Source organism: Pogona vitticeps, chromosome 3, assembly GCF_051106095.1.
Source record: "Pogona vitticeps strain Pit_001003342236 chromosome 3, PviZW2.1, whole genome shotgun sequence".
NCBI classification, from domain to species: Eukaryota; Metazoa; Chordata; class Lepidosauria; order Squamata; family Agamidae; genus Pogona; species Pogona vitticeps.
In genome coordinates this window covers 39,856,279-39,869,143 of record NC_135785.1, presented here as the reverse complement: position 1 = coordinate 39,869,143, position 12,865 = coordinate 39,856,279, and the positions used below count along the sequence as shown (strand labels likewise).

General features: G+C 40.6%; 1 protein-coding gene across 2 annotated transcripts in view; it reads left to right on the top strand.

Annotated features, from left to right (window-relative positions):
• CLSTN2 (calsyntenin 2) overlaps nucleotides 1-12,865 on the top strand; it is a 496,583-nt gene that overhangs the window by 368,732 nt on the left and 114,986 nt on the right. For both annotated transcript variants that reach the window (XM_072995959.2, XM_078389218.1), the window contains one exon: nucleotides 4,413-4,621. In XM_072995959.2, coding sequence (XP_072852060.2) covers nucleotides 4,413-4,621 — 209 coding nt within the window. The remainder of the gene's footprint in view (nucleotides 1-4,412; nucleotides 4,622-12,865) is intronic.

Here is a 12,865-nt window from a genome sequence, read left to right as displayed (position 1 = left end):
TTTATGGTGTAAATAAGTAAATCTAAGAGCAGAAGGATTCATCGCAAGAAACATGAGACTACTATTTAATGCAGAGTTCTCTCTTCATCCTCATAGAATCATAGAAAAGTGAAGTTGGAAGGGGCCTACAAGGCCATCAAGTCCAACCCCCTGCTCAATGCAGGAATGCAACCAAAGCATATCTGCCAGGTGATTATCTAAGTTTTTCTTGAATGCCTCCAGTGTCCGAGCATTCACCAACTCCCGAGGTAACTGGTTCCACTGTCGTACTGCTCTAACAGTTAGGAGTTTTTTCCTGATAGCCAACTGAAATCTGGCTTCCTTTAACTTGAGCCCATTGTTATGTGTCCTGCACTCTGGGATGATCAAGAACAGATCTTTTATTTATTTATTTATTTTATTTAATTTATATGCTGCCCTCACTACCCAAGGGTCTCTGGGCAGCTTACAATATTTAAAATACAATAAAAATTCATAACAATTAATATATATATAAAATTGCCATTGGACCCACAGCTAATATTATTTAAATTAAAAGCCTTCTGGAACAGGAAGGTTTTGACCTGGCGCCGAAATCTCATCAGCGTCGGCCCCAGACGAATCTCAGTCGGGAGGGCATTCCATAGTCTGGGGGCAGCTGCCTAAAAGGCCCTTTATCTACAAGCCGTCCCTCTTACCTCCTTAAGGGATGGCTCTTTCAAAAGGGCCCCCTGGCTAGATCTTAACTGCCAGGTAGGTTCATATGGAATATTTGCCCCTTCTCTGTATGACAGCCTTTCACATATTTGAAAAATGCTATCATATCACCCCTCAGTCTTCTTTTCTCAAGGCTAAACATGCCCAACTCTTTCAGTCTTTCCTCATAAGGTTTGGTTTCCAATCCCCTGATCATCTTTGTTGCCGTCCTCTGAACTTGTTCCAGTTTGTTAGCATCTTTCTTGAAGTGTGGTGTCCAGAACTGGACACAATATTCAAGGTGATGCCTAACCAGTGCTGAATCTTCCCTGAAATATGTGGTCCCTATCATCACACTGAATTTTCCTCCTTTTGGAAATATTAGAAAATGGAGGAGGTGGACAGACATTAGCAGATGGAGGTAATTAGCAGATTGCAGTAATTTAACTATATGTCTGGGACATAAATTGTGCTTAAAAGCATCTTTATAATGAGTTAAAATATTAATGTTTGTTTGTTGTTAGCTTGAGCCTTTACTTCCAAATATAAAGAAACAGAAATAGAGCTGCTTCAAGAGTTTGGACTTCAGTCCTCCTTTCACATCTTTAAACAGCCTCAAAAAGTTTTACTAGTGGCTTGCTATTTTTTTAATAACCTTTCCTCAGTGAACAAGTCTGTCTGAAATAGAGTGTGGGTTGAAATAGGAATATTAAAGTTACTCAATAGTTTTCTTGGCATACATGGGCAGGACTATCTGATGTTTTAGAAGTCTGCCCAAGGCTATTACAGAGTCAGCACTTAGCATTAAAATTATTGTTAATCCTGAAGTTGAAAGGATGGTCAATCATGGCCTTTCAATTTTTTTATGCATTTCCCATTATCCTTCACCACTTACTATGCTGGCTAAGACTGATTGTATTTATGGGTTATAGCTAGAAATGGGCATGAATTTAAAAATGAATCACCAACTTTATTCAGAAATTGCTAATTCATCAATCCGTATTCATATGAATCAATGCCCCAACAAAGGCAAATCAATGAATTATTAGCAATTTTATGTCATTGAATCATTTGGCTGATAAAACAGCTCCCCAGGCACCTGGAGAAAGTAAAATTGCAAGGAAGCTTACTCTGACTCTCTTCTACAATCCCTCCAAATGTGGAGAAGTTTGGGTTTCAGATGTCCAACTTATGCACCCAAAAGATGGCCCACTAGGAAAGGTCCCCCGAGGCACCTAAAGAAACCAATATCACAGAGAAGCTTCCCAAGACTCTCCTCTACAATCCTGCCAGGTTTTGTGAAGATTGGGTTTTCCTAAGCCAGTTTCCCTAAAACCAAACTCTGGGGGGCAATGGAAGACGGGGGGGCTGGCGTGCTCTGGTCCATGGGGTCACAAAGAGTCGCACACGACTTAACGACTAAACAACAACAAAGCCAGCTGCTAAAGGGCACTTTCCTGGGAGACCCACTTTGTGGGTGTATAACATGGATATCTGAATTCCAAACATCACCAAATTTGCAGGACTTGTGCAGGGGAGTCAGGAGAAGCTTTCCTGCAAATTTGGTGTGTCCAGGTGTGTGAGGGGAACATTTTATAGGGTTTTAAAATTTAAAAAGTCATAAATTCTTAATTCATGATTCATTGACCTTGCTGAATCACGAATCAAAATGAATCACATTTTTCTGATTCATGCCCATCTCTAGTTGTAGCATTTAATTTCAGTGTTTTAATTATGTATTGATTCTTATGTATGCTGATTTTTTCCAGGATTTTCTAGATATATTCATAAGTGGTTTGCTATTACTTTCTTTTGGGGGCACTCAGGGATAGTGTAGCTTGCCCAAGACTACGCAGACTGACTGTCATCCTAAAAGGCATGGTGGAGAATTGAACTTCTGACTGCTGGCTCCACAGACAGATGCTCCATCTCACTGAGCTATCAAGAACCATATTTGGAATAAGATACAAAGCAGGGAATCATCTTATAACTATTTTTTAAAAAAACCTTGACACAATGAAAGGCTTCTACATCTTCCAAAAAGCTCTTTTCCTCCTCCCCTTACTATCAGCTCTCTTCCTCCTCCCCTTACTATCATCACTTATCTTTTCCCATTTTACCCTAATTTGTTTTCTATATGTCAACCTAGTTACCATAATCCAATTCAATTTAGTTTGACCTATTTCTGTGCAGATAATGAAAGCTTTGATTGTGTATAAATTAACTCAGAAATGGCATTTCTGGATTTAGGAGCCTCTTACATTTATCTGCCACCCAACACTACAGTAAGCAGATTTCCAGATTATCGAAACTGATTAATAAAATTACAGAATGTGAAATTGTTTCCTGGAAAACGTCATGACGTACTTTGGTTTCTTTTACTGGAAAACAGTATTCAAAAGAATAATATAGTAATATGTCATGATGACGGGAATATCTAACCTTTTTTCTAAGGCCTTTTTTCATTGGTAACATGTGCATTTGTATGTTTTTGTCTGTCAAAATAGACAGATAGGTATGTAGGTGATTGGAAATTTGGCAGGCAAATATGTCAGCTTTTGACTCATTAATGATATTAATACACAGGCAAGTTTAAATATGAAAGCAAGGTTTGAAAAGAATGAATTTTACTCTCATTTATTATGGATAGATTATATTGGAATAACTGTTTTAAATCTTACTTCACCTTATTTTGAAAAAGCAAATTATTTTGTACAAGAAGGCTTGATTAAAGCTCACACTCTTGGGAGGTCATCACGGATCATAATTAGCTTGATGATTGCATCTCAGGTTACTAGCAGAAAGGTAATAGATTAAAAGATTTATTGAGGTTCATTTAGATCTGGTTCTGTATCTTTGTATTTAATGAGCTTGTGGCTTGACTTGAAAAGCAGTGGCTCTCATTTTTAAAGATCATTTCTCAATTTTGTGGTGTTTTGGTAATGAAGAAAATTGTGCGTCAGTTTAAAGACAGCAGCAGGAAAGTCTGTCTAGAATTCTTACTAGTGTTGACAATTTTTGAGTGTGGAGGCTGCTAAACTAATATGTAAAGAGGCACTGCTTATTAGTGGACAAGACAGGACTAGACAGATCATTGGTTTGATTAAATACAAGACAGTTTTCTATATTACTAATAATTTCTTTTAGCACAGCCTTCCTTGAAGGTACAGATTTTAATTTTCCATTTTTAATTTTTTAATTTATTTTTGCATTGTTTTTCACAAACATGTTCTAATTTTTGGCAATTTTATCCCTCTTTCCCCTTTTTATTTATTTAAATTATTGTAGTTATTTAAACACCACCTTTCTCCCCATAAGGGACCCAAGGTGGCTTTTAACAGTGCTTTATTTACACTGTAACCTTTTACTTTTCTATGTACACTGTTACCTTCACCTGATCTTCATTTTGGTACATTTATTACTGAGGGATGAATTACTGTGACATTTCACATTTTCTCTGGAACCTACATTTGAACCCATAGGCAAGTTCAGACATGTTTATGAGTAATCTGGCCTTTCTCACTAGATTACTCATGAAGAGGCTCAAACCTATTGATAAACTCAAACATATGTTGCAGAAAAAATGGCGGCATAGAAATCCTCCCCCTAATTATGACTAAAGCATTTTGGCATAAAGAAGAAAGTCAGAACATTTCATGCTAGGTTTGGAAAATGAAAACATGTTTGTCTGGTACTGTAAGAATCAGATGTATCTTTTTTTTTTTTTACCATTTAAGGGCTGTGGTCCATATCCAGGTAAAGGATGTCAATGAGTTTGCACCCACTTTTAAAGAAACAACTTACAAAGCTACTGTGACAGAAGGAAAAATCTATGACAGTGTACTTCAGGTGGAAGCTATGGATGAGGATTGTTCTCCTCAGTATAGCCAGATATGCAATTATGAAATTGTCACTACAGAAGTGCCATTTGCCATTGACAGAAATGGTGAGTATTTGCTAATGCACATTTATGCATATTAGAGCTGCAGCTTAACTGATGCATTTGGACTCACTTCTGGAGAGCACTTGTGGGGTAGTAAATGTACCTGTCTTGCTAATTTACCTTACAGTCATTACTGGGGTTTTAAAAACATTTTTAATCATGCTTCAGTCAATCCTGCATATTCTTTAGATTGCACAGTTCATGCTGAATATCTTTCAAGAATAATTTAGTATTCAGAACATTTCCTTTCTTAAAATCAAATTAGAAATCTACTGTAGTATCACCTTCTATACAATAGTTCTAAGATGGTACTTAACACCGGTTAAATTGAGTAAAGTAAATACTAAATATTCAAATGTTTGTTGTAAATGTGGTAACGAAATTGGTACATATTTTCATTTCTGGCGGGAGTGTGAAAGGGTACAAAAATTTTGGAAATTAATTAGTAAGGATTTTTGATAAAGATATAAAGCTGAATCCAGAAATGGCTTTGTTATCAATATTTGATATTGATGATGATGATATTATAACTAGAGAATTGCTTACTAATGATGATGATGATATTATAACTAGAGAATTGCTTACTAATTTATTGTTTGCTGCAAAATTAATTATACCTCGGAATTGGAAAATCTAAGCATGAATTTCAACTGGAAGAATGGTACAATGAAGTTTGGAATCTTGCTGTAAATGATAAATTGACTTGTATTCTAAAAGTTAAGAATGGGGAGATAAAGAAGACTTTTTAATGATATATGGGGTAGATTCATTGAATTTGTGTTAACAAGAGGAAAGGAAAAGTCGCAACACAAGGATCAATGCAATTCTGGAAAGGAGGACAATGAGAAGAAGAGTTCTCAAGAAGGTCCTGATGGTGGTGGGAGCTCAGTTATTATAGTTTGTATTTTGTATCTTGTATCTAGTTCAAGGTCAAGAGGGGTTACAACCATTATTTCTCAGAAATGTGAATTTAAATTTAATAAAATGAAGAAAAAGATGATTGAGATAGATATATAATGTTGCAGTTCATCATGGGAGGGGAATATACCTTGATTAATGTTTGTTCAATATATGAAAATTAAACTTTATTTTAAAAGAACTGTTTAATGAATTAGAAGAAATAAGGAAAGGATTTCTTATAACAGTTGGGGATTTTAATATGGCAATGGATAAAGAGAAAGGTAGATCAAATACCATTTAAAAGGAGAAAAATAATATAACACTTTTGAAGAGAATAATAATTTGAAGGATTTTTGGAGGAAATTGGAATATATCAAAAAGTATACTTTTTATTTCTCAGTGCATAAAAGTCTCTATATACTGCTATGTCCAGATTTGTTTTCAAGAATGAAAAACATTGATGTAGATATTATAAGAAGTAATTCTACAGGATGGAGGTTTCTGTTGGAATGTGTGTGTGTAGCATATGTAAACTTCTGTTTTAAAAAGCCAGGAAATTCAATTCTTCAATTCTTTTGTATCCATATTTCTGTATCCATGTTTCAAAACACCACGAAATGACTCAATATCATGCCTATATTGCCAGAAGGAAAAAGGATGCCAAGCTTTACATAGCAAAAAGAAGTCTGAATGTTGACAACACCAATGACAGGAGCACTACAGCAGTGGTTCCCAACCTCTTTAGAGTCACAACCCCCTTTTATAATTACCGAACGACCTGCAACCCCAACCATCACAACATTGTGTCATCACCATCCCTCAAGATGGTGGCATCATAAATGTCTCTGCTGATCACCCTCCTAGTGCTTCAGCCTCTAACACTACCACCACTTCAAAACTGGGGAGAGAACAGGCTGGGGGAGGTTAAAGATAGAGATAATAGAAGGCAAAGGACTTCAAAGAAGGGCCAGGGGTGGAAGGAAATCATGGTTCCCAAGTAGGGGACAAAACCTTCTCAGATCCTTCTCAGAAGCTTTTCTTGCAAAAGCGGCAGGTTGTTTATTTTTCTGACTCCTTCCTGGGGGTTTATTTTACTCATGGAATTTTCTTCTTTTTCCTTTTCCTTCCCTTCTTTAGGCTCTCCAGAAGTGATGTGTCATAGCTCAAATCCCTTCCTTGTGAAAGTGGCAGAAATATAGCTTTCCACTGGCATTTCTTTTTTTTCTTCCAAAAATAATCCCAGTCGTGCCTTCTCAGAATGTAGAGGCTTCTTTCTCCCCCAAAGGGCCTGTTTCTCATACATATGCAAACACATTAACTTTAATATTCTGCTCAGAAAGGTCAAGGAAGAAATTATTTCAGAAGGGCTACAACACATGTATGTGATGACCCATGATCCCCAGGTTTGGTCTACAAGATATCCTCCTGTGGTCAGTACTTGCTAGCTAAAGAATACTTTTTGGGGGAATCTGTTTGAGAGGCTATAACTCAGATGCCCAAATCCAGTCCCTGTCAAACCTGGAAGGAATGGGGAGGAGAATCAGCTGAATACTCGCTGCACATTTGGCATCTCTAATTCATGCGTCAGGGTAGTGTTCTTCTCCTGGAAGTCGCAAATTATACAAAGCACAAAAATCACCAGTGCTAATAATAGTTTGCCATTTTTTGTCTTTCTGGGCAGATGCATTTCCCCGAAGTGTCACAAAATGAACCATGAAATGGCCCAATTTTGTTTTGTTGTTCGTTTCATGCCCATCGCTACTCATTGTAATAAAATACTTTTAAAGGAGGAAGCAGCGTATCTTTCCCAGCATAATAATTTGATCTTTGGTATCATTTTAGATACTTTTATTTTTGAAGTTCCATCTGACTGTTGCCAAAATTATAAAATGAAAGTGTATGGAGCTTTTGTTTCTTCTTATCAGCCTTTTCATGCTGCACTGTTTTATGGGAACCATCTCCCTTGTTTTACATGCATCTGTCTTTATTTGAACTGATTTCTCATGATGCAGAGCTGAGCGTCAAAGGATAATAACTAGTTAGTATCAGTAAAATGGAAATGTGGTGAAAAAAATCCCTAGTCTCATTACAATAGTATGGCTGGAAGGCAAATATTGTTAGTATTATATGGAGGTGGATTATCAAGATGATTGAAATAGAGTTTAGGTAATCAAAATCTATTTCATCTAGTTGTTCTTTATTGGAAAGACTGCTTTGATATGGAATTTGTAAAATGAAGGTATATCACATTAGTCTTTGTGCATTTGTGGCTGATTTCTCTTTATTCCAGGTTTGTGAAAAGAGTACTTGAACTTTCAGGCATGGGAGGGGGGTTGTTTTGTATTTGTTTTGTGAATACCGAGAAAAGTTCAGCTGTGTTATCAAGTTACCCAAAGCTAGAAACATTATTGTTTTTTTTAAATAACTCATTTAAAATAATTCACTAGTAAGTCACAACAAGACTTAACCCACTGAATCAATAGAGCCTACATACATGTTGAGTTGACAGATTCCAAATGCTTCAATGGCCCTACTCTAGTGGCAACTGACTACTGGATTGCATGCATTGTGTTACTGTTTCTCTTGTCAGCAGCCAAGCAATTGCAGAAGCAATTCCCTGTGTTAATTATTATTAACAAGTTGAGTTATTATTGTTATTATTGACAGGCTCCTAGTGGCCACATCTAATATTGTTATAATATATCTAAATACATTTTTCTGTTCCATTAAAAACATGTGCTCTTCCCCCCCCCCCCCAAGAAAGCATGTGCTTCCTTTCCCCTTTTGACACATTATTGAAAACAAAACTAAACAACAGAAAATGCACCTACCAAAGGAAAAAGTCAGCCCAGTGTAACTAATGGCAATATAGTTGAACTTTATCTGTGTTTTGGTAATCACAGCCTTAGTGATTATAGTTGGTATATAAATATTAAAATTATAGTTGTTGGAAAAACTGTTTTTGTTTGTTTCAGATGTTCATCTGTATATGAATTAGTGTATGTAGAAGTACTGAAAGTGGTGTTGATGTTGCAACTAAAAACAATTTATGTACTCTCCAGATTTGGGGTCCCAGGACAGAATGTAGGAGCCATGAATCTTTTTATTTTTACTTACTAAAATCATTTTAGTGTTCTAGAGAGCATTTATTCAGTTTTCTATAGGTATAATAATACGTGCTGTTCTATTGGGAGTGAACTCTATTTTAACTGGTTTACACTTCTACCCTGTAGTGTCAGTTTAATACATATTATTCATTCATTTTCTTTGCTTAGATGTATTCAAATTACAAATTTAAGAGGCTGTGTCTAAACTCTGATTGATTCTTAATGCTTTGAGCTTAAGTGCTAGGAATGTCTTGAGCAAGGTTACTTTACATTCATCTGTTTTGCTTCATGGGACTGTGAATTCAGCCAGGAATTCAAGAAGGAGCTATGAACAGACTAAGTGGGTTCAGTCAAGTATTTGCAATTAGTCAAAATTTAGAACTCATCCCAATAACCTTTCGGTCACTGAATTTTTAAAATAGCAAGAAATTTTGAAATACAGTGGTGCCCCGCTTGATGATTACCCCGGTAGTTGATGAAATCGCTTGACAATGACATTTTTGCAATCGCTATAGCGATCGCAAAACGATGATTCAAATGGGTTTTTTTCACTTTACGACAATTGGTTCCCTTCTTCGGGAACTGATTATTTGCTTCATGGCAATTTTAAAACAACTGATCGGTGACTCTCAAAATGGCTCCCCACTGTTTTGCTGACTTCATTTTGCAAGACAGGGAGCGGAAAATGGCCACCCTATGGAGGACCTTCGCTGCACGATCAGGTATTTCCCCCATTGGAACGCATTGACTGTTTTTCATTGCATTTCAATGGGTTGTGGGTTTTTTTTGGCTTGGCAACTATTTTGCTGTACAGCGATTTTGCTGGAACGCATTATCATTGTCAAGCAAGGCACCACTGTATATAATTATGAAGACTTGATGAACTTTGAATTTCACACTGTGTGCGTGTTTGTATGTGTACATATCAGGAGTAGGAACTTGCAAGTCATGACTTACTGTGAAGTTGGACTTAAGTTGCACCAGAGACTTTGGATTTTTTAAAAAGTCTTGGACTCAACTTATGACTTGGTCCCCTTTTTCCAAGTCGTGTTTTCAAGTCCCTATTATTTTAATGGAGACAGGCCTTTTGTTGGTCAGTCCACTGGTCTACCTTTTTTTTCTGAGGGTCTCAGCCCTCAAGTACATAACCAAACTCACTCCCATCGGGGGGGGGGAGTTGCCATCATTTATAAATCCAACCTGGAAGTAATTAGGCGCTCCTCGGTGGTAAAACCAGGTCTTGAGGCTCTCCACGTGTGGATCGGGGCCAGGGACGGTATTGGGATCTTGCTGGGTTACCGTGCTCCCCGCGACCCAGCCATTTCCCTACCGGAGCTGGTGGACTTTGTCTCCGCGGCACTGTTGGGCTCCCCGAGATTGTTGGTCTTGGGGGATTTCAACGTGCATGTGGGGGCAGAGCCCGCTGGACCAGCTCTTGAGTTCTTGGAGACCATGGCCTTCTTGAATATGTCCCAACATGTCAACGGCCCTACGCACGTGGGCGGCCATACATTAGATTTGGTTTTTTCCACCAATGGGAGTGAGAGTGGACCGATGGTGACTGACCTTGAGTCGGTCCCCTTGTCATGGTCGGATCACCACCTAATAAAATGCTTCCTCAAGATGGCCCTCCCCCCTCGCAGGGAGCAGGGATCTATTGTCATGGTCCGCCCTCGAAGGCTACTGGATCCGACTGGATTCCAGGATGCCATGAGAGGGGTTACGGCTGACCTGGCTGGCGCTCCTGTCGAGGCCCTGGTTGACGGCTGGCTCACCGCCGCGGCTAGTGCCGTTGACATGATCGCACCTAAACGCCCTCTCCACCGCAGAGATCGCCCGGCGCCCTGGTTTAACCAGGATCTTCGGGTGTCGAAGCGGGTCAGGAGACGGCTGGAGCGCAAATGGAGAAAGGACCCGACGGTTTTCAATCGTATAGCTGTTAAGGTCGCAACTAACCTTTACCAGTCCAAGGTAAAGGCTGCCAGTAGAACTTACCTCGCTAACCGGATAAGTGAGGCATCTAACCAGCAGGCGGAACTATTCCGTATAGTACGTGACCTATCCGGAGTTGGCCCGGGAGATAGGCCTCCCCCTAGTCTTACCCCGGACCAATTTGCAGCATTTTTTAAATCCAAAGTGGAGGCCATCCGCCGGGATCTCGCTCCTTTTTTGAATACAGTGAGTCGAGTTGAGATGTCCAGCGCTCCGTCTTGCCCGGTGTCTTTTGACTCATTTCAGCCCGTATCGCCCGACACTGTGGCCAGGACGCTTGATTGCTGTCGTGCCACCACCTCCTCTTTGGACCCCTGCCCGGCCTGGCTAATCAAGGCAGCCAGGCCCTCAACAACGGAATGGGCTACTGTAATAATTAATGGGTCTTTCCTTGAGGGTAGATTTCCCTCTGCCCTCAAGGAAACACTCATTAGGCCCATAAGAAAGAAACCTAGTTTGGCGGCGGACGAAATTGGCAACTATAGGCCCGTCGCCAATGTTTCTTTCTTAAGCAAGGTAGTCGAGAGGGTGGTGGCCGATCAGCTCCAGGCGTTCCTGGATGAAACAGATGCCCTGGATCCATTCCAGTCGGGCTTCAGGCCGCGCCATGGGACAGAAACGGCATTGGTCGCCCTGTGTGATGACTTATTGAGGGAGGCCGACAGGGGCAAAGTGTCTCTGTTGGTCCTCCTCGATATCTCAGCGGCCTTTGATACCATTGACCATGGTATCCTCCTGGGGAGGCTCGCCGAGTTGGGGATAGGTGGCCGGGCTTTTGCTTGGCTCCGTTCCTTCTTGGAGGACCGTCCCCAGAGAGTACAGCTTGGGGAGAATGTTTCGGCCCCGTGGTGCCTTAATTGTGGGGTCCCTCAGGGGTCGATCATCTCCCCAATGCTGTTTAACATCTACATGAGGCCGCTGGGAGGGGTCATCAGGAGGTGTGGAGCGCAGTGCCATCAATATGCGGATGACACACAGCTCTACATCTCCTTTTTTCCAACTGCAGGAGATGCCGTTCTGTCCCTTCAGCGTTGCCTGGAGGCTGTACAGGAATGGATGCAGGAGAACGGGCTGAGGCTGAACCCGGACAAGACGGAGGTACTGAGGGTGGGCGCTCCCACACCTGGGGACATGGGAAACTCCCTCATTTTCGGGGGGGTGACCCTGCCCGCCAGGGATGGGGTCCGTAGCTTGGGTGTCCATCTTGACCTGGCGCTCACCATGGAGACCCAGGTGGCGTTCGTGGTCCGTTCCGCTTTTTTCCATCTCAGGCGGATAGCCCAGCTGCGGCCCTACCTTGATGTGGGGTCTCTCACCACTCTGGTGCATGCGCTTGTAGTCTCGAGATTAGACCACTGTAATGCGCTCTACGTGGGGCTACCTTTGAGATTGCTGCGGAAACTACAGGTGGTGCAGAATGCGGCGGCCAGACTACTCAGTGGGCTGAGAAGATACCAACATATCTCCCCCACTCTGGCCGCATTGCATTGGCTGCCCATCCGATTCCGCATTGATTTCAAAGTGTTAACGCTTACTTATAAAGCCCTAAACGGTTTAGGACCTCGATACTTGGCGGAACGCCTTCTCCCACCAAGATCTACCCGTGTCACTCGTGCGAGCCAGGAGATAAGGCTGAGGAGCCTAACGCCGAGAGAGGCCCGAAAGGAAAAGACCAGAAACCGGGCCTTCTCGGCGGTGGCTCCTCGCCTTTGGAACAACTTGCCCCCTGAGATTCGCGCGGCTCCCTCGCTGGGCATTTTTAAGAAACAACTAAAAACATTGATGTATAGGCAGGCCTTCCCAACAGAAAACCCTTGACGATCTTTCTCTTATTCTGTTCTTTATTTTCATTTACGCTTCTGCTGTAAAGTTTTAAAATTATATTGTTGTTTTTTACTGTAAGCCGCCTAGAGTGGTCTAATATGATCAGATAGGCGGGATAGAAATAAAATAAATAAATAAATAAATAAATAAATTATTTATTTGTTTTCAGGTGGGCTCTCCTGCCTCATTCTTTCACCTCCTCTCTCAGCAACTATTTATTTACCTCAGTCTAGAGCTGCCAACCCACCAACACTTTACCCTCTGCCATCAGGCCTTATCAGCCTACATATCCCAGCATGCTGTGCACATGCTTTCCAGTGTTCACCACTTTGCTCCTCTTAACACTTACTTGCCAGGCAAAAAATGTAGAGGCCAGAGTTCTACAAACTGTGCTAATCACAGAGCTGTGCTAGAGCTTTGCGAG